The sequence below is a fragment of the Cucurbita maxima genome, unplaced genomic scaffold, assembly GCF_002738345.1.
Source record: "Cucurbita maxima cultivar Rimu unplaced genomic scaffold, Cmax_1.0 Cma_Scf00012, whole genome shotgun sequence".
Taxonomy (NCBI): domain Eukaryota; kingdom Viridiplantae; phylum Streptophyta; class Magnoliopsida; order Cucurbitales; family Cucurbitaceae; genus Cucurbita; species Cucurbita maxima.
Genome location: NW_019272028.1, coordinates 2,081,329 through 2,105,073, shown reverse-complemented (window position 1 = coordinate 2,105,073; position 23,745 = coordinate 2,081,329). Strand labels below are relative to the sequence as shown.

Sequence of the window (23,745 nt, the reverse complement as noted above, 5' to 3'; positions counted from 1 at the left end):
GAACTCTGCACAGTATATGATGAATATATATATATATATATATATATATATGTGTGTGTGTGTGTATTAAGAAAAATGAAACTTTCTAAAATTCAAAGCAACAGGAAAAAAATTGACCAGAGCGACGGCACCAGGCACCAACACGGAAGTCTGGTCGATTAAATAGAGACAAGGGCAGTAAAGTAATTTCAATAGAAGGACAATGGGGCCAGTTCCGTAATTATGCTCTAAAAGCAGGCGAAACTTTAGAAATAATTAAGAGAAAGCACAAAGAGGGGGCCGAAGTAAAAGAAAAAAAAAAGAGAAGAAATTAGGAAACAAAAGAAAGAAATACGAAAATTAGCGGACGCGAAAGGAAATAATTGAATGAGGATGAGAGTGGTTTTGAAATCCGGAGAACCGATCTCCCCCCTCCCCCTCTCCCCTCGCTTTCCCTTCTCTGTCAGGGTTCTCTTTTGTCCCTCATCGGTTCAATTTCTCACTTTCTCGCTCCGGAGGCAAAAATTTTCCGCCAGCCAAGACGAGAGAGAGAGAGAGAGAGAGAGAGAGAGAGAGAGAGTTCGGAGATACGAAGGGCGGAGATTGTGAACTCGGAGTGAGATTGAGGTTTTGCATGTGATAGCGCAGAGCTTTTCAATCGGCATTGTCGGTTCCATCTGATTCCAAACCCTTTGATTCAGCCGTTTCAGTCTTTAACATCACGTACGCCTGTATTGGTTTTGATTCCATTTTTCTTCATCGTTTTGGTGGTTTCTGTTCAAGATTTGGTACGGAGTTATCCGTGTAGCTAGTCGTGGCTGCCACATATTCCGGCGTATTCTCGATGTTACGCGTTCAGTGAGAAAAAGGAACAGCGATCGATTTCTCGAGTCGTTTTTGTTTTTTCTTTGGCGTTTGCCTTGGTTGGATATGGTATTTAGGATCTTTTTTTTTGTGAATAAGATATGTTCGTGAGGCTTCTTGTTTGATATGGTTTCGAAAGTAGTCGAATTGATTTCCGGCGGTGCTATTCGGCGCGCACCGTGTGTTGTGCGTTGAAAACGGTTGTTTTTTGAGGGTGCCCATGCTACTGGCCTCATTTTCATGCCGCCTGAACCATTGCCCTGGGATCGGAAAGATTTCTTCAAGGAGAGGAAACACGAGAGGTCAGAGTTCCTCGGACCTGTACCTAGATGGAGAGACTCATCCAGTCACGGATCCCGTGAGTTTAGTAGGTGGGGATCAGGCGATTTTCGTAGACCGCCAGGTGAGCTATACACTCGTTGCTTTCCTTTCTGATTTCCTTTAGTTTTGTAGGTTTGGAAGAGTCAAGATATCTACATCTCTTTCCATGTCGGGCTCTTCATGGAGAGTCGTAGTTCTAATCATATGCTATTATTTTGCTTAATTGAAACCGAAGTGAAGTGTTATTTCTGCCCCTTCGTTAAATTCTGGATTCTTTCTTCCTGATAGATCTTGTCGTCGGAGGATTTATCAGATAACTATTATGATTTATAAAGTATTCATCATATAATAGTCGATATCGATGGTCAGATCCAAGGTTTATCGCCTGTATTAGTCTCAACTAGAATTCTAAATTTGGCTGCAGATACTGCTCAGATAATTTTGTTCTAACTTTTTGCCTCATTTTAGGCCCTCTGCTTGTATTGATTGTGTTTTCTTTTGCATTTTCTTCTTCTTTTTTGAAATATTTTTGAAGGTCACGGTAGGCAGGGTGGCTGGCATGTGTTCTCTGACGACTATGGTCATGGATATGGGCCTTCCATGTCATTCAATAACAAGATTCTGGAAAATGTCAGTAGCAGGCCTTCTATTTCGCATGGCCATGGGAAGTATGCTAGGAATAGTAGGGAAAGTAGGTCTTTTAGTCAAAGAGATTGGAAAAGTCATACCTGGGCAACAAGTAATGGGTCTACGAACAGTGGTGGCAGGCTGCAGCATGATCTAAATTATGATCAGAGGTCAGTTCATGATATGCTGATATATCCTTCTCATTCTCATTCTGACTTTGTGAACCCAAGAGATAAGGTAAAAGGCCAGCATGATAAGATCGACGATTTCAATGGGTTAGGCACAAACCAGAGACGTGATCGGGACTACTCGGTGAGTTCCTCAGGGTGGAAGCCTCTTAAATGGACACGTTCTGGTGGCTTGTCTTCACGCACTTCAACATCAGGCCATTCCAGTAGCACAAAGGGCATTGATGCTTTAGATTCTAATGAGACGAAGTCTGAGACCGTGTTGCAAAATGCATCGCAAAATCTGTCTCCTTCAGCTGATCATGCTGAGTGCGCAAGGTCTTCTCTCCCATGTGACGAGGCAAATGCCAAGAAGAAGCCGCGACTAGGATGGGGTGAGGGGCTTGCCAAGTATGAGAAAAAGAAGGTCGAAATTCCTGATGGTAGTGTCATTACAATTGTTAATGCAGAAGCTACCCAGTCTCTGAATTCTAGCTTGATTGACAAAGGTCCTAGAGGTTCAGGATTTTTCGATTGTACCTCACCTGCGACCCCTTCTTCCGTCATTTGTGGTTCCTCTCCAGGTACACACCAGCGCTCTTTTGTATTTTTGTTACTGTGGGGAAAATATTCAATTCATGTGGCGTTTATCAAGTGATAATATTTCAGTTTTTCACACATTCAACTGTTTGCAGTACTGGAAGAAAAAAATGATGAGTGTTTAATGTATTTATATTGAATATGAAATTGTCTCAATCAGAAGTTCAGCCAAGCTAGAACAAAAGTATATAAAAAAATTAACAAAATGACAAAGGTACATTGACTATTTCCGTGGTTGTGAGAAGTCATAAATTTAGGAAAAAGCATGGTAATCAGTAACTAGATGTTATAGTTTAATAAAATCAGCATATGAACGTGGCAGAGGAGACTATAATGTGTAGGAAATCATGATCGCGTTTATGTCAACTTCAAGTACCAGAAGTTGAAAAAAGAATATCTAAGGTTATAGAAGCATTAGTGAGGAAGAGAGATAAGAAAGACATTCATAGATGAAGTAGGATAAAAAATGAGGAGAGGGTTTACAAAAAAGTTCTCATTTTATGATGACATGAGGATGCCCAAGGATAGAGAAGACTATAAATGAGGAAGATGATGCTAACAAACTATGAGGGGCAGAGTAATAAAAGAGGAAACAGACATGTCTTGAGACAGATAAAAGTCGGGAAGACGATGCTTTTCAGAAGGATACCCAATAATTTGACGTTTGACAATTCCTTCTAATGATTGCCTACCTTAATCCCCAAGCAGCGGTGGGGGCGCTCATCATCATGGCGGGGAAGCCTAGCAGATTAATAAGAGAGAGTAGAAATATCAGAAGGACTTTTCAGGGAGAGAGAGAAAGAGAGAGAGAGGAGAGACTGGTCGGGGCTAGTTTTCCCTTGGGTTCTGATATGTTCGGCCTAATGCTTGTTTCTAATATCCATAAATGGTATACATCTTACATTGTGGGCTGTTCTCAGAATTGTCCTATGTGGCTAAGGTATCTTAGAGAGAAGGATTTCACTTCGAAAAAATTGGTGCTTTTAATACTGTCATGTTGTGATCACTCCAGTCTGTTGTCTTTATTGCTATCAACTAGTGAAATGTGTTTGCAGTTTACTGAAATCAAACTCCTACCTCTGTGTTTCACTGTGCAGGTGGGGATGAAAAATCATCTGGAAAGGCATCAAGTGATAATGATGTCAATAACTTTGGTTCACCTGGTTCTGGTTTTCAGAATCAGTACGAGGGTTCACCTGCTTCTAATTTAGAGAAGTTGGATCGTTTTTCAATACCTAATTTGGGTTCTCCTCTCAGTCAACTGCTGCAATCTACTGATTCAACTTCAGTGGACTCCCGTGTTGTGAGTTTCACTGCCTTGAGTAAGTTGCTTGCATATAAAAAGGAAATTTCTAAAGTGTTGGAGATGACCGAGACTGAAATTGATTTACTTGAAAATGAGCTGAAGGGGTTGAGATCTGGAAGTAAGGGTTACTTTTCTTCTATCCCCTTGGCATCCATTTCTTTGCCGGTGGGAGATAAATGCTTTGAAGAGCACAATAATGTCACTGATATGATCCCGCCAGTTGCTACCCTGCCAGTTGTTACTTCCACAAATAATAATTCAATAACGATGCCACATTCTACAAGTGACTCGGAAGAAGTGCATGCTGATGTCAAGGAAAATGATCAGTCGGATGCGAAGGAATCTGTCATCATGAAAGAGAAGCTAACACTTACTGGTTGCAGTGTTGAAGATAATGTTGTGGCCTCGGTTGACAATAACATGCTTATAAAGAGTGAAGGTCTCGCATTAGAGCCCATTTCTAGTGACATTTATGAATATGCTGATGAGGGGGGAGATAACGTGTTTGATTTAATTCTGGCGTCCAACAAAAAATCTGCACGTGAGGCTTCTGAAGCTTTGATCAGGCTGTTGCCTGCCAATGAACAGAAGATCGATATTTGGAGCACAAATGCCTGCTCACAGAATCAATGTTCAATGAAAGAGAGATTTGCAAAGAGAAAGAAGTTATTAAGATTTAAGGAAAGAGTAATTGCACTTAAGTTTAGAGCCTACCAGTCCTTGTGGAAGGAGAGCTTGCATGTGCCTCCTGTAAGAAACCTACGTACAAAATCTCAGAAAAAATATCAGTTGAGTTTGTGGACAAATTACAGTGCTTACCAGAAGAACCGATCTTCCATCCGATTCCGTATGCCTTCACCTGGTAAGGAGACATCTAATCTATGTCCTTACATTCATGAATATTTTAAACAGGGCTTGGTCTATTGACTTGATTCTTTTATCAGCAATGGTATCAGTTTGCATTTATTTTAACTTAACTGGTGTTCTAAGACATAAACTTCGTATCTGTGTTTATTTTGGTGTCTCTACCTCAAAGATTGAACCCCATATGAAATGCTTGGACGAAACCCCTTCCACCTGACTGATCTTAGTGTTGACTGTCCACATTTGTTCTCAAATGCACAGTTCAGTTTATTATCTGTGGTTCAAAGTCGATAGTTTCTCTGAGTTTTTTGCATCTTTTTTTGATATTTCGTCTCAGCAGCAATGTTACTCTCTGAGGACTAATTTTGTTGTTTTCAATGCTCCCCTTTACTTCTTTAGTTTGCCTTCATTAAATCAGGAACCGTACATATGTGGAGAATCTCTTAATGTGATACTCTCATTTTAAATTTTAAACTGGCCTTGCAGCAGGGAATCTGAACCCCGTCTCTAACACAGAGATTCAGAAGCATGTGAGCAAGCAGCTTTCTAATCCCCAGACTAAGCAGTATCGGAAGACGTTGAAGATGCCCACATTAATTCTAGACAAGAAGGATAAGATGGCATCAAGGTTCATCTCTAATAATGGATTAGTTGAGGATCCGTGTGCGGTTGAGAAAGAAAGGATGATGATTAACCCATGGACCTCAGAAGAGAAAGATGTTTTCATGGAGAAGTTAGAATATTTCGGGAAGGACTTTGGAAAAATTGCTTCCTTTCTTGATCATAAGACAACAGCAGACTGTATTGAGTTCTACTACAAAAATCACAAATCTGATTGCTTTGAGAAAACTAAGAAGCTGGAGTTTGGGAAGAAAGCAAAGTCCTCCACTGGTAACTATTTGATAACAACAGGGAAGAAATGGAATCCAGAAACAAATGCTGCTTCTCTCGACATTTTGGGCGCTGCTTCAGCAATGACAGCTTGTGCTCATAAGTATTCTAGCAGCAGGTTGGGTGGAAGAACTGCATGTTACACGACTCAATTCGATGATAATCTATCAGAAAGGGCCAAAAGTTTTCATAGTTTTGGGAATGAAAGAGAAAAGGTTGCTGCTGATGTTTTAGCAGGTATCTGTGGTTCCCTGTCTTCAGAAGCCATGGGTTCATCATGTATCACTGGTAATTTCCACAGAAGAGATGGTTCTCAGGATTTGAAGTGCAAAAAGGGTGCTACAACCATATTAAGACGGCGTATGACAGCCAACCTTCTGCAGTCTGTTGATGATGAGGTTTGTTCGGACGAAAGTTGTGGAGAAATGGATCCTTCTTATTGGACAGATGGGGAGAAGTCTCTTTTCATAGAAGCAGTGACAGTTTATGGGAAGAATTTCTCAATGATCTCTACCCATGTAGGATCGAAATCCATGGACCAGTGCAAGGTCTTCTTCTGTAAAGCACGGAAGTGCCTTGGTTTGGATTTGATATGCTCTGCAAAGAAAATGCCAGCAAATGGAGGAGATTGCAATGCTAATGGATTTCCTTGCGAAGCAGGTGTGGACAGAAATGCCTTTCCTTGCGAAGGGGTTGGAAATGGTGGGGAATTGGAGTCCATGAATCCACAATCTACATGTCAGGAAGTTAAAGAGATTAATAGTCATAGTAATACAGCTGTAGATGCCATGGTGTCTGATGCCTGTCATAGGAAGGATACCTCTCATTCAGCATTGGACGAGGACTGCCAGTCTGTGAATTCTGCCAATGATAAGAATCGCTTGCTACACAATCATGCAGTCGTGTCTGATGAAACTGCAAAGGAACAAGGAAATTCTTCTCGGGTCACAGTATCAGTTGGAAATGGTTTGGATGCCGAAACAAAGAGGGGAAATATAGATACTAGCACTGGTCAAGGTGCGAAAGCCTCAGCTCACACAGCTGATAGCTCTTCAGCGTCCTTAAATTCTCATGTCACCTCAGTTCCTAAAGATGAACAAGGGCGTCTACATGTCAGAGTGCGTTCACGCAGTTTGTCTGATTCTGAACAATTGTCTATAAATGGTGACGTGAAACTATTTGGTCAGATTCTTACCCATTCCTCATCTGTGCCAAGTTCAAGTTCAAATGGGAACCGAACGCAGCACAAGTTCAAGCGCAGATTGAAAGCAAGTAGCCATGGAAATCTGAGTACTGCCAAGTTCAGTCGTAAAAGCTCTTCAGGCCAAGAGGATGTTCCCTCAAGAAGTTACGGAATTTGGGATGGAACCCAATTACGGAAAGGGCTTTCATCACTGCCCGATCCCACCACCCTACTGTCCAGATATCCTACATTTGATAATTTCTCTAAATCTACCTCCCCTATAGAGCAGCAGCAGCAGCAGCAGCAGCCCATTCTCAATGAACAGAAATCAAATTGTGATTCCCAGATGTCGGAGGTAAATAGTAGCAAGGTGGCTCAGGAGGTAGTTGGAGGAATTATTGTAGGAGAGATTTGTAATGATGATGATGATGATGCACTAGATACTAAATTGCATTGCAATAAGGCTGAGGATGGTGGCTCTTAGGAGAGAGAATTAGCTGGTAGCAGATTTATGTTTAGAGGGAGCCTTTCAACAGAGGCACTCTCTTAGCAGCAATTGGTTTCTTTTGCTGCACCCCATGTATCATAGTTTCGTTGATGTCAATGAATGATAGCAGAATTTGACGGTTCTTATTGCCGTCTTTGTAGGAGGAAAAAGATAGATTAATGCTTCAAAATTATTTTTCTTCAGTTTAACATAAATTTCAATTCCAGTTACACCAAGGGAGCTGTTTGGAATCGCCATTTGATTTCTGTTCATTTGGAATTTGATCTTCCTAAACGTTTCAGGCAGAAGAGGCTAATAGTGCCATATACCAAAATAGCACATCTGGTTGGCAGTTCTGACGGGGGCCTATAAGAGGATGTATGGATCTTATCTTTTAAATTATTTCTAGAACCTATCTTTTAATATCTTTCATTAAAAAAAAACGTAAACGAAAAGATATGCTTGTGTTATTAAAGTATAAGGATAAGAGAATAGGACTAATCTTTTTGACATCCATGCACTTTATTCATCCACTCCATTTCTGGCATCTTCAGACCCCTTCAGGAGGAAGTCACTCAACGATTTTGACAACCTTTCAACATGAACAAGAGACAAGTCCCTTTTTAGTCATACATGAAAGAAACAAGTTTAAAACAAATACAAGAAAGCACTAGGAAGCTACTTAACATAAAATGCTTCATGTGCCAACTCAACAAATTGAGACGTTTATTTAAAGGGGGAAGCCATATAAAATATCATGAATACTTCCATAGGAATAGATTAACACGAGATGATTGGACAAGACCAATGCGCGCCAACCATGAAAATATTGTCTTCTCATACGCATACAATGCAACAGAGTTATCTAATGAAATTGCATCATATGTGAAGGCATATATAATATAAACCAGTAGAGTCTAGCCTACTATAATATTACTTGACTGCCAACATGGGCGTTGTTCAAAAAAATATAAATGCACTCATCCCATTGAATTTTTGCATCTCTATTATTCTCAATGGACACAAGCATCTGGACAAGAAAACGGTAGTATGACACTCATGTTATATACTAAATTCAAAGCTTACCTCATTGGTTCTTGGGTGATAAAGGACCAATTGATGTGCGTGCAAGTAGTAGCTATAATCTCCAGGCACAGGTTTCTTAGCCTTTTGGTAACTTCTGGACAGAATGTGCACGGTTTCTTTGCAAAAAGAAAGAGGAATCAAATTCAAGATGAGGACAGCAACATAGCGAGGCTCACCTAACAGGAAAAGAAAGTTTTTTCTTTTTTTTTTGAGCAACGCATTTTCAGCACAGTCGATGACATTGCGAGCTCACAAATACGTAAGTCAACTAATGGTTGTTAGAAAAAAGTTCATCTACAAAACAAGCAATGAGAACACCAAAAACATTTAAAAGTTGAAAGGATTGAACAACTTTAAAGAAGCATTACCCAATAGAGGATGCCTATTGAAGAAAGATGGACGCGGATTTGGCGGGGTCATCCAGATTGAATTTCCACCTGTAAAATATATGACGAAATTTAAACCCTTTGAATTGTGGTTCATCGCACAGTTCACTCTCTTTATCAAGAATATTTCCACTATCAGACCAGCTGCAAACTCTCTTTAAATGGCTTCCAAAAATAATTGGAAAATAGTGAAGAATTTAGACCTTGGCAGTAAAGCCCATCGCACCAGAAAATTAATTTGTAGTTTTACGTACAAGCAGAAAAATGCAAATGCGAAGATTATAAAAGTTTGGTCGTTGCAGTACGTGTAAATACATAAGGTGCCTTTTAAGCCTAATGTAATAAGCCCTCCCTCTTTCTTTACCAATCAGAAGTCTCTTGGGCATGTAATTGCAACTCAACAAACAGAAGAAGTCCTCTGTGACCTATTTCAAAGGAATCAGTAGAGGAGCAATGATAAAAGGAGAGGTACATCCGCTTAACTATTTCACAGAACACGCGTGGTGAGGGTTAGCAAAAGGTATAACCATGCTTAGGATATACTTAAAAGTGAAATAAACTCATATACTTCGGTGACAGTGAAAACTAACAAAAATGTGAATAACAGCAGAAAAATCCTTTTAAATAGAAAAGCATATACAGAGAACTGTAGTCAGGAAGTTCTTCCAACAAAGGAGATACCTGGACCAAAGTGTGTTCTCCTCGTTCGTCTATCTCAAGAACATTGACTTTTCTGAAAGCTGGTTTCCCTGCTCAAGTAATAAATTCAAAAAAAGTAAACATGATTGAATATTGAAGCTAGTAACTATTGAAACACGGTCAGATAGACAATGGAAGTAAACATGAACAGGATCATGATCGTGATGGCCATATAAAATTTATCTAGAAATCCATGAATAGTGACACTCCACTTTCTTAGCCAACAACTTAAGAGACTTGTGCTTTCCCTATCATGTACATTTTTATGGTAGCAACACTGTCCTCTCAAGAGAACATGAGTTTTATCGAATCAGCATATAAGATGCGAGCAAAAACCTGAGGAAGTAGCAACGTACAGGCCCTGAGCAACCTCAGGTATTGCATCCATCCAATTAGCAGGTCAATGCTCACCTACAAAGAAAGCGCTCTTAATCATTTATATGCAATTAACAGAAAAAAAAAAAAAGAAGAAAAAAAAACGTTCTGACAAGAAACAGAACTAGCTTTCACTCCGTAGTGATGTAACCTCCAATTATTTTGCACCCTAACTCAGAGAGAGCAAGTGCCGCAACCATTTGCAAGAAATTTAAATCGTCAACCATATTCAAAGATTTTCTACGTTATTTTCATGTAATTTCAGAGGAACAAATGACCCTTGCTAATAGAATTTCCGACAAATATCATCTAACAAGTAACACTGCAGGATTAATATTACTCTCAGAACAGTAAACTAGTTTAAGGGATGAAATGAAAAAGGTTAACCATAACCAGAAATGTCATAATAGATGTACCTCATCATCTTGAATTATTCAAGTTACAAGTTTTTAAAATTCCTCTTTGTACCTTGCGTAGTTTAGACAAGAAAAAACAGTAAGAAAGACGAAGATATTATATGTTCAGATGTTCTAGAATGTTTACATCACATTTTTCTAGTATTAATTTATTTTTTGCTAGATAACTTCTGAAAACTAGCAACTTATATTCTAAAATTAGCAACTATAACAGCCAGAAGTTCAAAAATGAAAACGTGCAGATACGTGAAAAGTTATCAGATTTAATAACTGGATCTGCTTGTTTCCCTTGGAAAGAGCTTTCCCCCACCAATGTATGAGTTTCTAATACTTGCCTAGAAGATGACGCACTTTCTCTTGCATTTTTTTGGACTTGACTGAAATAATTATTCACCAATCCCTTTTATCTATAATTGCTTCGTCACCAGCCACTTCCTCATATTATTTTTTCATTCTTGTTTTCCTTTACTACCAAAAATCAGGATACTGACACTGGGTGGGGGAGGCCTGTTACCCGTTATTTGTTTACCAGACAGATTTCACATTCATCAATCTTTCTAGGCTTGCAAGACAAGCGGTCCTGAATCGTTATTTAGGTGATTTAGCAATATGCTATATATCAGGATCCAAAGCCTCCTTCCCCCCTGGTTAGTGCATGTGCATCTAACAGATGTTTGAGAAGAATCTTCATGTAATATTCTAAAATAAAGTAGTAGTAACAAAAAGTAAGTATCATAAGAATAAAACTCAAAGTAGCATAGATAAGCAAATAAAAACTTCGACAGATTTCAACCATGATGAAAATTAAATCTGATGAACTGGGACGGCTAGTTAGAAATGGCTGTAGACAATAAAGTCTGCAGCTTATAGAAACTACAAACAAAATAATCATTCTTGAATATATACATATATATATATATACATATATATATATATATATATATATATATATATATATATATGTAGAGACAAGATGAGAAATATACAAAAAGTTATATTGCCTAACCTGTTTCTCCCAACGCAAAATGTTCCATCAGCAAAATATGCAGCAACTGTGTTTGAAGCATAAGGGTGACTGGTGAGGCATTCTAAACACAACCATGAAATACATTTCCTAAATAGTTGGTTAGTGAATTACGAAAAGGAGGAAATTCCTTGTGCCAAAAAGTAGATAATAGTCCAGTAGAAAATGTTTCTATACAAATTTATCAAATGGAGAGTAGCAGAAGCAGAATAACTAATTCTTAGGCAATAGTGCTTCATTAGACCGGGAAATGAGGTAGAAATACAGAAATAACCTCAAGGCTTCATAACGTTGATACCCTCCCCAGCATCAGAGCAGCAGGCTTATGATGTTTCTATATACTCTTAACAATTCTAGGAGGCTAGAAACATTCTTACCGAAATAGCGGACCACATAGGAAAAGGAAACATCTAAAGTTAAAAGAGGCACTCTAAATTCGTGACTAATACCACATCTTCAACATTCCATTGCAGTTTCAATTATTTGTTTCATTTCAACATTAATCATAACTGTCTTGTGCATATAAACTGGTAAATTGGGATTTCAAAAATTTTCATTTGACATTGGATTATAGGCAAACAATCAATCAGATATCCAACGATGACAATATATAACAATAAAGCTTCCGCACATTCATGGAAATCTCGTCCAGCGTCGGGTTTATGTCACTTAACCTGAAGTTCTCAAAAGGCGATGAACAGGGACAGGATGCAACCCTTCTCAGTCGGAAGGACTCTGCTTCCTTGACCACCATTGAAGCTGTGTCAAAACTGTGCATTGCTGGGAAACACCGCCAGGTGGTCAAGGAAAAATAGTTGGTAGCTCACAACTTCAAGGCAATTGGAATCAACTAATAACACAGATTAAAAGGGTAAAAAATACCATTTAAAAAGCATTTACCGTTTCGACGTCTTCGTATAAAATCTCGAGCAAATATGGAGTATCTGATTCTTTCCATGGCAGCCGACGATAGACTACTTCTGAACAAATCCTATAAAGCTTGTAATATATGAAAACAACTCAAGCTATCATGCAAGCTTTTGAACAAACTAATAAAATCGGGGGTAAAGAGACCGGTTATATATATATATGAATAATCTGAGAACTGTTTGTGACAACCTGACCATCGATCTATCTACACTTTCTACATTGATTTTGTTTCAAAACATCTTCAAAAAAATAAAATATAATGAAATAAACAAGCACGAACACAAGTTCCAAATAATGTGCAGCAGTGCAATCTCTTTCACAACTGTCATAAATTTCCTAAATTAAAGACCACCGAACCTGTTCGTTCCGAATTCGCTGCAACCAGCTGCAACATTAATCGATGCAAAACAAGTTTCATTAACGATCAGCAATAGCATCAGAAATATCAAACACGAGAAAATCCGATAATCTACACAAAGTTTGAGTAGGCCTACCCCTCCAGTGGAGCCGATATCTTATATTTGCAAAAAATAAAGCTCGATCGAAGACTTTCCTGACAAGTTATCACACAAAGAAGAAGCGATCACTAAACATGAAATGGAAATGGCTTCCGTGAAAAGCGAAGTTGAGTGGAAATAAAGAGAACCGGAGTCGGAGGGCTTAACGACATCGTTGTAGAACAAGCCGTCGTTGAGATCTGGCCATGGAATTCCGATAACTTGAAAGAGCCTTCCGAGCATAATACGGATTGATCTTGAATGTGGAAATCGAGAAACAAATTTGGCCAGCAATGCATTCCGCGCCACTAGTCCTTGAAATGCAGGAATTCAGTGCAGAATCACGAGCGGGAAGTAGCGTTGTCTTGAAGAGGAGAGTAAGAGGGACATGTAAGTTCAACAATCTCTTGACTCGGTCAAATCGGTAAAAATCGTTACATTTATATACACAACGAGAAATATATATATATAGAGAGAGAGAGAGCGGTCAGATGCGAATCCTCGTTATAAATGTTGCTTAACTAAAATTAAAAAGAAAAAGAAAATAATATATATATATATATATATATATATATATATTAATCTGATTTAAATTTATTTTTAATTTTATCTTAAAAATTAGAAGTTGACTCTTTAAATAGTTTTTTTTTACTTTTCAATCTAAATTTGATTAAATTTTACCAATTGTAACTAAACAAATTTTTACCCCTCCAGTATCCACCAATTTCTAATAATTTTTACTTGGCCAAACCATAGCATAAGAGACTAACACAATAACCCAAATGAAAAAGATTACCTTTTATCGTTAAAAAAAAAAAAATACTAATTTGTATATAATGATATACAATATTTGACCCAATTTTAATAACTAATTTCTTTTAAAATTATAAAAAATCAATTAAAAACTTTTTAGCTTCTAGAAGTTAAATCTATAAATATTATTTTTATCTATGAATTTAGTTGTATGGGTTATTCACTTTTTAAATATGCTTTAAAAGGCTATTGATATCTTCCTAGAATCATGAGTTACTTGCACATACTCATTGGTAATATTTGCAAAAATGAAAATGTTTATGTACTGTATATTAATATTCATGAGTTTAAGATCTCATATCAGTGGGAGAGAGAAGAACGAATTCTTTGTAAGGGTGTGAAAATCTATGAAGAAAAGCTCGGAAGAGAAAGTCTAAGAATGATAATATTGTTGGCAGTAAACTTAGACTATTATATGAATATTCGAAATAAATTAATCCATTTTGAATAAGAGGAAAAAAAAAAAAAAAAAAAAAACAACAAAACATGTATAAAATTATCATATATACCATTAAAGCTTGATTAAAATTTGATTTGGTAACCATTTGATTCCTGAAACGATTTCCATCTTTTTTGAGTGTGCATTTAACTTCTTGACAAAACATATACAAAAATAAATAACATGTTTATTAAAAAATTAAATGGAACGGGATCCAATTTTTGGAGAATATGGTCGTGAGTTACATTAGCAATCATGGTACCTGCAACTTGAACGTTGGCTCGAGATTTTCTACCCCCTTCTTATTTTGAAAAAATAGAGGTACCATGCGTCCTTAAATAGATAATTATGTTTTGGTTAGCCAACTAACTAAAAAGTAAACTTGACTCGGCCTTGACAAGGGAAAAAACGTCATAAACGCCAATTCAAGATCAGACATGCAAAACAGAAAGTGTGCTCCATTTGATGAGTTTTCCATGAACACTTTTGGAAGGTTGAAGGAAAGGTACAAAAGAAATCAACTTTCCAGGGTCAACTAAAATAGTGATTGATTTAGCCGACTATATTGAATTCAATTTATGACAGTCTCCCGTTTCCTCACATTTCTCCATCTTTCCTCTATAATTGGTCGAGTTTCTCATCACCTTCCTTCTGGGCCAAAATATGACAAAGCAAAATTGAACAACATTCCCACCAGGATTTAATACACACACAAAGACACTTTTTATTTCATCAATTTATACTTTGAACTGTCAAATACTGCCAAATGAACAAACTGGTGTATAATGGAGAATTAAACACAATAGGATACAAAGAAGAACACTCACAATAAATGGTGAAGGAGAGATCAGCAAGGTATGTTGGTTGGTGACGGAGGACCTGCTACCTGAAGAGTGGTAACTGGATTCCAGCTCTCAATGTCGCCACAATGACCGTTTTTCACAGTAACTACCGGAAAAGGGGTCGATTTGCCGATTGAATCTTGGAGGGTTAGTTTTTCCGAAGCTACTGCCTTGAGTCGGAATCGCTCTGCCCTTGAGCCGATAACCTGGCCTAAGACCGATGCTGCAATTGTAAATGCCATTGCTGATTTTGGCATTAAGATGGATTTCCTCAGCATAGCTATAAATGGAACAGCTGCATGAACGGCAGCAAACCAAGAGGGTGAGAATTTTTCAGTGTGTTCTCTCCATATTCCTAAAGGTACATTTGCTGCCATGCCTAGTAGACCGATTGCAAGTACTTTTGCTGGCAACGGTTGGGGGCGGAGATTTTTTGCAAATGCAGTCTTTGCTAAGGCTGCTCTTGCTGCAACTACGGCTGGTGGACATCTAAATTTCATGCCTGGTGGGGGCTGAAGAGCTTTCGCAACAAGCGGTATGACATTGCTAACAGCACGGTACGACTTTGCAATTGGGCAGTTCCCCATTTGCAGCCACTCATTACCCACAGCTTCATGTGAATTTCCACCCTGAAAATGAACATAATGATAAGTCAAGAGAAAAGATCACATACATCCTATAGATTTTCACCCATTCCGATCAAAATATTCTTTAGCATATGAATTCCATGATTTTTCACCTAGCAGCTAAAGTACTCAATAGATATAACCCATCAAAGATTAACAATTGATCACCTTTGAAGAAGACTCTTTCTTGGATGACTCAAATTTCTTTTTCTGATTTTTCCACTTGTCTGAAAATGAATCAAAGCTGAAGGGACCTCCAGGTCCGAAGGAAGAGAGACTAATAGTGGCAGCTTTTGCAGCTAGAGGATTGAACTGCGATGGGGCTGGTTTGAGTTCTACACTCTCTGGATGCATAGATCTTCCAGAGAGTGGAACCACTCCATCTCGACCATGGAAAAGCCTAAATGCCATATCAAAATTGGGACCATCTTCAAAAATTGGCCCTTTAGCTCCACGTACCTATAAAGAGTGTAGAAGCAGTTATTAGATTAACTAGAAATCAGAAAAATGGCAGAATTATATGCAAAACTGAGTTACAAGAACATCGAGGGAGACCTAACAACAGCCTACATTGAAGATTGTACGATTTATCGAAGAACTAAATATAACACTCGAATCCTGGAGCGAACTGCTAATAGTTATAACAACACAATAAGAGGATAACTAACAGAGGTACAAAAAGTGCATTTAATTCACCTCAGCCATGTCACCAGAGATAAGAAAGTATCCACTTATTCATCTATTAAGTCATACTAGCAAGAAACTGAAACAGGTATACATATACCATATACACTAGAATAAGTAGTGCTTGGGCTGGCAACACTAAACTATATGAAATGATTTATATATAACTAGAATTAATATTTACATGTCTCAAGTGTTGTAAAACAAATATTTATATATTTATATATGTAGAGTATTGTAAATAGTTATAAAAATAATGGAACACTGAATAACTTTGACAGGAAGACTATTATTACATTCCTATTACGTTGAACCCTTAGTATAATTTTAGGGAAATACAGATGCATATCTGATATTCAAGTGTTTTCCATTGTTGAACATTGACCAATGTTGTAATTTATAGGACAAAACGAGTTGAATTAATTCATTTGTACAAATTCAAACATAAAATTATAGAACGAAAAAACTTACAGGCATGGGGAATGCCATGGACGAGGAAAATGAGAAATGAGTCGGCTCATTAATATTCCTCAAGAATGGGCATCTTTGGATATCCTCTGTAAAGCCTCCAAGGAAATTATCCATTTCTACCTTCAATAACCTAACATACTCAAAGATGGAATGGTCACCATAAGTTTTTTACAACAGAATCGGTATATATTTATATAGAAGAAGAGTACACAAAGAAACAATATCCATAGCATGAAGGTTTTTCTTTTCAATTCAAGCATAAGAGCCCCAAAACCACACGACTGCTTAAAGCCAATTTTCACGAAGAAAAGTCAACCAAAGTAAAATGAACTAGGAATTAGCTTTTCTCCTGAAAGAATCTTCCCAATTCATCTAGAGGCCCTAATCACTAAAACCACTTCAATATGCAGGAGATGCAACAACACGCAGTAGTTGAAAACAAGGATATGCAAGCAATTCTAGACACAACTAACAAAACCGGTTGTTTATTCAATCAACTTGATCAACACTAATGAGCAAAATTGTCATTCAATTAAGGCTATATGCGACAAAATTCCACAACAACCAACTCTGAACTGAATCCATAGCTAACGGATCCTGAAAATACAAAACTAAAACACAAATCCGAAACAATTCGAATGTATTGAGCCCGTAAGAAGCAGATGTACGTCTAGCAAGTCAGATCGCACAAAAACTCCAACAATTACAACAGAAAATAAAACGAACGAAAATTAAGAACGCAATTAAAAACAGAAATTAAAAACACGGTGCAAAGTCAGATCGGAAACAACAGAAGAAAAAGGAATGCAGAATCGTACCTGAAGATCTGAGATAGAGAGAGGAAGAGGAGAGGATCGGAGAAGGGATAATAGGTAGGTGAAGGCAGAGATGGAGTAGAAAAGAGAAATGCTTTCGATTTTTGTTTTTTGTTTTTGTTGCAGAACAGAGCGGAGAGAGAGATGAAACGACGCCGTGCAAGACACACGCCTTGGTTGAAGTTCTGAAAGAGGGAGGGAGAAATTGGTAATTTTAATTGGGAAATTTTGGGAAAGAGGCGTGGCGTATGGCGGGCGTCCGCAACCTAATTTTTGGTCAACGCTTTGCAGCTGCCTCCTTTGTCCTTTTCTTGCTGCCGAAATGGGCTTTGGTTCCCTCATTGTGGGCCCACGCGCCACGCGCTTCACGCGCTTTAAATGCAACTCTTCCTCTGCTCAGCCTGAACTTGGAAGTACTCCCCCCTGGTCTCCCTTTTCTTTCAATTATTATTATTAGGTTAATTATTGTTTTTTCTATTATATGAAATAAAACACTCCATATTAATTTTTTTACTAACTTTAAACTAATTTAAAATAATTTGAAAATAAAAAAGACTAAAATATATTAAAATTTATTGAAAATATAGAGATTAAAATAGAATAAAAATCACATAATCAAAATAATATTTTTATTTTTATTTACTTATTTGAATTCAAAAGGGAGAAGTAAACAAGGGAATGCTGACTTTAATCTGTTTCACTTCCTTTTTGTTTAATTTAATTTAATTTAATTTATTAATTATTCCTCCCTTGAGAAATTTGGAGATTTTTTTCTTCCTTTTTTTATTTCTCTCCCTTTACCTTTACTTTTTTTTTTATTCAAAATAAAAATAATTCAATATTTATTATATAAGAACGTTATGCACAAATTGACTATAATCTATAACAGTGATACAAAATAAATAATTTCTAAAACTTTTTTAAAAGTATAGTTGAATCTAGATTTTTAGTCCAATAATTTAAAGATCATTAATTTTTTTAGTATAATTTAATGTTTTATCTACAAAATTATACTGAAAATGGGCAATTAGTTGGGTTAAAAATAATAATAATCAAACAATTAAACCATATTTATACTTGGAATTCAAAATTATTTTTCAAATGACAATATGTTTACATATTTTTCTTTAAAAATCGAAATGTCGGTTTTCGAGATTTGAATTTGATTTCAGATGGGTACCTAAGAAGTCAAAATAATTTTTTATAAAAAAAGAAAGTAAATAGAAATAAGATGAAATCCTATGAGTTCAAGTTTAAGAAGAAACTGAATCCAATCAATACTTACAAATAACAAGTGAAGTTTTTAACAAAAGCTGTGATCAAAAGAAACTAACTGCCATCACTATGTACAAATGAAAGCAACCAGGAAACCGATGATGGATGGATTCACATCTCTACAAATCTCCAGTGCTTACACTGATGAGTTCGACAAATTCGACAATACGAAATAATCCCCTAAAAGCCTATCCTATACTATACTAAAAGAAACACCAAGGAAAACACACAAATCTTGCACTAAATGGACAGTCAAATACCAAAACCATTGAACCAACCGACCTATCGCGGTTTCGTTTCCTCACATGTTTCCTTGTACTCTGGCTTCAGCTCATATGTTCCTTGGTGAACACCCTTGTTGTTGTAGACACAGAGATCTTTAAGGATTTCTTTCATATATTGCTGCAAAAATCAGATGAGCATTCATGAGGTGTGCCAATTCAAAATAAATCTTATTTCAGGTCGGTCGGTTTCTCGAAACAACTGTTTTGAGTAAAAATGAACTTGTAGTTACAAGTTATCATATTGGTTGTCTTATGTCCAATATGGTTGTCTCTAAGTCAGATGATAAACTAAACGTGCAAAATTAGCCTTCATCATGTGTACCAATTCAAGATAAATCTTATTTCAGGTCGATCGGTCTCTCGAGTCAACGGTTTTGATGTCCAATATGGTTGTCTTTCAAAGAGAGTAAAAATGAACTTGTAGTTGACAAATTATCATATTGGTTGTCATATGTCCAATATGGTTGTCTCTAAATCGATTGTTGATAGATTAATGTATATTTATAAACATGCTCTGAAATGATGCACAAGGAAAAAAATAAATGATTCATTTCGATGAGGTAAAAACCAGGTGATAAACTATAGGTGCAAACTTAGTATTAGATTAGTGTGCAAATTCAAGATAAAGCTTACTTCAGGTTGATCGGTCTCTTGAATCAATTGTTTTGAGGTCCAATATGGCTGTCTTTCAAAGAGCCTAAAAATGATCTTCTCCAATTCGCCACGCTCCTTCCTCAGCCTCTTATTTTCCGATCCCTTGCTCACCACCTTCTTCTTCTCCTGTATCACATTTGTTCACACAAATAGTAAAAAATAATCCTTGGAAGCATTTGAACAAGCTTCAGCCTGACTACGAGGTTAGATAGATATAGCACAGGCTTAAACCGAAACGGCGAGCGAAATCAAAATTGAAATTGACAATGAGAATATATGAAACAATGTAGAAAAGAAAGTAGTATAAGTACTGCAGCTCCAAATGACAACACGTCCATCCCTGGCATTGGCCTCATATGTCCTCCTGTGACATGATCAATCACCTGTATGGAATATTTGGAAATTTGAACTAAGATCATAAAAGAAATAACCGAACACCCAAGTACGCTGCAGAAAGTTACAAATGAGACCTGAATCTGTCTGCTTTTGGTCATAGACTTGTGAGTTCTTTCACGACAGAGTTTCCCGTAACTATCAAGATTTTGATCATGCGGCTTCATGTCAAATTTGTTCAGTATTTTTCCTTCAACAGTAAACTTCCCTAAATTGAAATAAGAATTGATACCATCAGGCAGATATTCTGTAGTAATGATCTAAAATAATGTTGAATAAGTTCAAAGAATAAAAAAAAGTTATAGCTGCTCTAAATTTCTGAAAGTCTTTGTACACAGAGAATTTCAATATTTCAAGATGAAAAATAGAAGTTATAGCTGCTCTAGATTTCTTGAAGTCTCTATAGTACACAGAACTTATCAGTTTTATTTGTCGGTCCAGTAAATAAGCAGAAATTTGAAGATAGAGATCAAGATGGAAATTTGATTAGAAGTTCTCTATACTATAACTCAATCAATGTAAATCTCCTCTTCTAACATTACAGAATCTCAATTCAAAAAGCTGGAACGAACATATAAATGTCAAGACAGCAAATAATTAAGAACCCTGTTCGTATGCAAAGACAAATATTTTCTGCAGAATTTGATCAACATGTGCCTTGAGATTATTTACTCCATCTCTTACTGCTGAAAATATGTTCTAGTTTTCATCAGATAAAATATGTGCCTCGAGATCAATTACCCTATCTCAGTACACTAGATGTTGGACAGAAAAGGAATAAAGAGGATTGATGAGATAAAGGACACAGAAAGGGATGGAACTTGGAGGGAAATATAAGCAAACAGAAGCCTAATGAACTTGCTGTAGTCAGGTTCATCTAAAGAAACTGTCTCTCATACTAACTCTCAGATTGTGAACTTTTCTTTTTCTTTTTGAACAATGGTCACACTATATAAATAACCAGCAAGAAGCGTATTGAGATATCTCTCACGCCCAAACCTAGGAATTCTATAAAGCTTCCTAATTCAAATATATTTGAAAGAGATAAAACTCATGATGTTTAGTACCATAAAATTAATATTGTATAGACGATTTTGAAAATAATTATTGGCGCACATATAGTCTAAAGAATAAAAATAGATATTCACATCCAAGATTGATGAAGATGTCAATACCAGTTGAACAAATTATATAAATTGAATCTCATATCACAATCAGAGTAATAGTTCATCTAACTGACAAGTAAACATTTGAAGGCATCATATTCATCGGTCAGTTTTTAATAAGCAGGCCAGAGCGACATAAACCAACCTTGTGCTGACTCAGAAAATACAGACATCGGAATAAAATCTGTCGACATATTCAATGAGTAGGCCCTTAATGCTTTTCCGGAGTCGGTGTCAGCCAATTCCATAGTAAACTAAAATCATAGAGCCATTGTAAGCTGAAGAAATCAAGCAAACAGATGCTGATATAAATTAATCTCTAATTTCTCTTTTAGTATAACTAATAAACAGTGTAAGTACCCTTGAGAAAAAAAACTTAAGCCCAACTTTGAAATAAAAGATAAAGTTTCTTGCATTTACAAGTAAGAAAATATACAAGAAGGGTTAAAAAGGTCAGCATATTGACAATCTGTTAGGACGAATAAGAAAATCTACAAGAAGTGTTAAAAAGGTAAGTAAATTGACAGTGTGTTAGGACGAATAATAGAACCATTACGACAACCTTATTGGAATAAGATTGTTTCTATAGGTTGTACCTTGGTGTGATTGATTTATTAAAAAAAATAATAATAATAGAACCATTACAGGAGCTGTGAGTAAACATTCTTTAGAGATAATTGTAGTAAAAGATTGTATCACAATTGGAAGGCCAAAGCCCTGAAAGGCGCTCTCAGCAACATATGGATTAGTTTTCACTTCATGGATAAAGTATTCATCTTCTATGACAAATAACTCCACAATTTATTAAAGGAGAAATAACTAAGAACTATCTTGGAAATGTGCCTTACAAGAAAAATAATTTAAGAGAAAGTAATTAACATGACATGGCTAGCATTACAAATAGGTAATCTGTCATAGTATTGTGGCTAAAAGGTACCTGGGCCTCCTTGCACATGGCCAAACCGAAGGTCTAGTAATTTTTAGCTAAAACCATGTACAAGTCACAACAATTACACAGAGCATCTGCTTATTTAACACGCTAGTAAACCAACAGGCAAAAATTCTCTCACCAATTCAAAGCTGTGAATAAATTCTAAACAGAGACATAGTTTAGGAACATATAGCATTTCACAATCTAAAGATTCTATTGTTACTCATTTAGATATTATGTTCTTTGATACTTGTACATCAACCATGTCTACTTACAAACATCTCAACTAAGTTTATGGGACAATCACATGAGCCTATAACATCTGGTTGTGAGAAAACTTGTAGAACTTACATAAAGTTGAATTTGAATCAAAAAGTCACAACTTTTTATTAGTCAACAAATAACTTTAGGAATACGAGGTCGGTGTCGGGAAACATTTGAAGTTTTTAATTTGGGAACACTTTGGACCCTTTGCCTCATCATAAGGCACTGTAGACATAAAAGTGTGGCTAGAAAAAATATGGAAGAAAAGACAAGGAAGATTTATGACGGAAAGCATGGACCCAAACCATTCAGTCATAGGCTCAGGGCGGGTTAAACACGAGAAAATGGGGACCAATAGTGATAACCAACAACATCCCGTACAAATCCTTTAGTCAGTAGAAAGTGAGAAAACCCTACCACTAAATTACTTTATTTTTACCAATCTCCATAAATTCCTGATCCACTGTGTTCTAAAAATCGCAGTCCAAATTAAATACATATGATTGTTAGGAAACCAAGCATGTAAACCAGAAGGACCCCATTCACAGAAAGCATCACGAGAACGTAACAGTGAGAAAGCAATTTAGGCTAACCACACGGCAATGAAACTTTAACAAAGAATAAAAGTTTCCGTAATCAGTGAAATAAGAAAGGAACAAAAAGATTAAACTGAGTAATCAATGAAAACGAATTATAAACAAAAAGAACGGCAAATGCATGCACAGAAGTAAACAGAAAGCCCTAAGATAAAGATAGTATGAAAACAAGAAGCAATGAACAAGGCAAACTAAAATGGAAAACATGCAAAAGAAAGTAAGAAATACAATAAATCACACAAGGAAGTAAGAAGAGAGCCCCCAATCCAAAGCCAAAAACGCCATAGCAAGATGACATTATATACCTCAGTAGATGAAGAATCATCATCGTCATTCGACTGCAGAGGATCAACAGAAACAATAACCTTAGCGACCGGACGAGAAGGATCATCCGGCGAATTGGAAAGGGCGCGAGTTACAACTTGCGGGCATTTCAAGAGCCACATTGCTCTGTCCGCCTTGTTCGTCTCCAAGAAGTCGGTTCCGGCGACGGTGCTGCTATTGCTGTGGAGTTTTCTGGAACTGCCACGGTCGATGGGTTTGTCGTCGCCGTCCATTGCAGAAGAGAGCACAAGAAGAAGAAGAGGAAGGAAAGCAATGATACGTCTACGGAAGTGAAAAAAATTGAAAGGAAATGGGACAAACGGTTTTGGTTAGAAAGGCATTTTCCGTAACTAACCTCGGTTCCAAGATTTGGATTATATGGACGAATTGCAATGCCGGAAGCCCGGAGAGTGGGGTCCACCTCAATATACCACACCTGGCTTTTTTTTTTTTTTTTTTTTTTTTT

The 23,745-nt window shown here is 36.8% G+C and overlaps 4 protein-coding genes and 1 pseudogene across 8 annotated transcripts; 1 reads left to right on the top strand and 4 right to left on the bottom strand.

Moving 5' to 3' along the window:
- Nucleotides 1–314: 314 nt before the first annotated feature.
- Nucleotides 315–7,475, top strand: LOC111487165. 2 transcript variants are annotated; one of them, XM_023134434.1, is made up of 4 exons: nucleotides 315–1,246; nucleotides 1,700–2,542; nucleotides 3,656–4,726; nucleotides 5,218–7,475. In XM_023134434.1, the coding sequence occupies exons 1-4, from the start codon at nucleotides 1,084–1,086 to the stop codon at nucleotides 7,284–7,286; spliced, it is 4,146 nt and encodes a 1,381-aa protein (XP_022990202.1). In that variant the 5' UTR covers nucleotides 315–1,083; the 3' UTR covers nucleotides 7,287–7,475. The 2 variants fall into 2 exon arrangements, with proteins under 2 accessions (XP_022990202.1, XP_022990201.1); XM_023134433.1 differs by having other exon boundaries at nucleotides 5,215–7,475.
- On the bottom strand, nucleotides 7,470–10,284 carry LOC111487573 (annotated as a pseudogene).
- LOC111487319 lies at nucleotides 9,878–13,121 on the bottom strand. 4 transcript variants are annotated; one of them, XM_023134699.1, is made up of 7 exons: nucleotides 12,852–13,121; nucleotides 12,700–12,758; nucleotides 12,563–12,590; nucleotides 12,158–12,266; nucleotides 11,950–12,055; nucleotides 10,781–10,950; nucleotides 9,878–10,303 (listed from the first exon to the last, which is right to left on the bottom strand). In XM_023134699.1, the coding sequence occupies exons 1-6, from the start codon at nucleotides 12,999–13,001 to the stop codon at nucleotides 10,809–10,811; spliced, it is 594 nt and encodes a 197-aa protein (XP_022990467.1). In that variant the 5' UTR covers nucleotides 13,002–13,121; the 3' UTR covers nucleotides 9,878–10,303; nucleotides 10,781–10,808. The 4 variants fall into 4 exon arrangements, 1 of the variants encoding a protein (XP_022990467.1); XR_002719008.1 differs by lacking the exons at nucleotides 9,878–10,303; nucleotides 10,781–10,950; nucleotides 11,950–12,055 and having other exon boundaries at nucleotides 12,181–12,410; XR_002719009.1 differs by lacking the exons at nucleotides 9,878–10,303; nucleotides 10,781–10,950; nucleotides 11,950–12,055 and having other exon boundaries at nucleotides 12,181–12,410; nucleotides 12,563–12,580.
- A 1,532-nt stretch (nucleotides 13,122–14,653) lies between these two features.
- Nucleotides 14,654–17,617, bottom strand: LOC111487268. Its single transcript, XM_023134630.1, has 4 exons — nucleotides 17,396–17,617; nucleotides 16,578–16,707; nucleotides 15,591–15,881; nucleotides 14,654–15,425 (listed from the first exon to the last, which is right to left on the bottom strand). The coding sequence occupies exons 2-4, from the start codon at nucleotides 16,689–16,691 to the stop codon at nucleotides 14,802–14,804; spliced, it is 1,029 nt and encodes a 342-aa protein (XP_022990398.1). The 5' UTR covers nucleotides 16,692–16,707; nucleotides 17,396–17,617; the 3' UTR covers nucleotides 14,654–14,801.
- Nucleotides 17,618–18,649: 1,032 nt separating this feature from the next.
- LOC111487292 (general transcription factor IIF subunit 2-like) lies at nucleotides 18,650–23,621 on the bottom strand. The gene is made up of 6 exons (XM_023134664.1): nucleotides 23,261–23,621; nucleotides 21,310–21,418; nucleotides 20,076–20,206; nucleotides 19,917–19,988; nucleotides 19,585–19,731; nucleotides 18,650–19,069 (listed from the first exon to the last, which is right to left on the bottom strand). Exons 1-6 carry the CDS (start codon nucleotides 23,510–23,512, stop codon nucleotides 18,950–18,952), a joined length of 831 nt encoding a protein of 276 aa, XP_022990432.1. The 5' UTR covers nucleotides 23,513–23,621; the 3' UTR covers nucleotides 18,650–18,949.
- Between the last annotated feature and the right edge of the window lie 124 nt (nucleotides 23,622–23,745).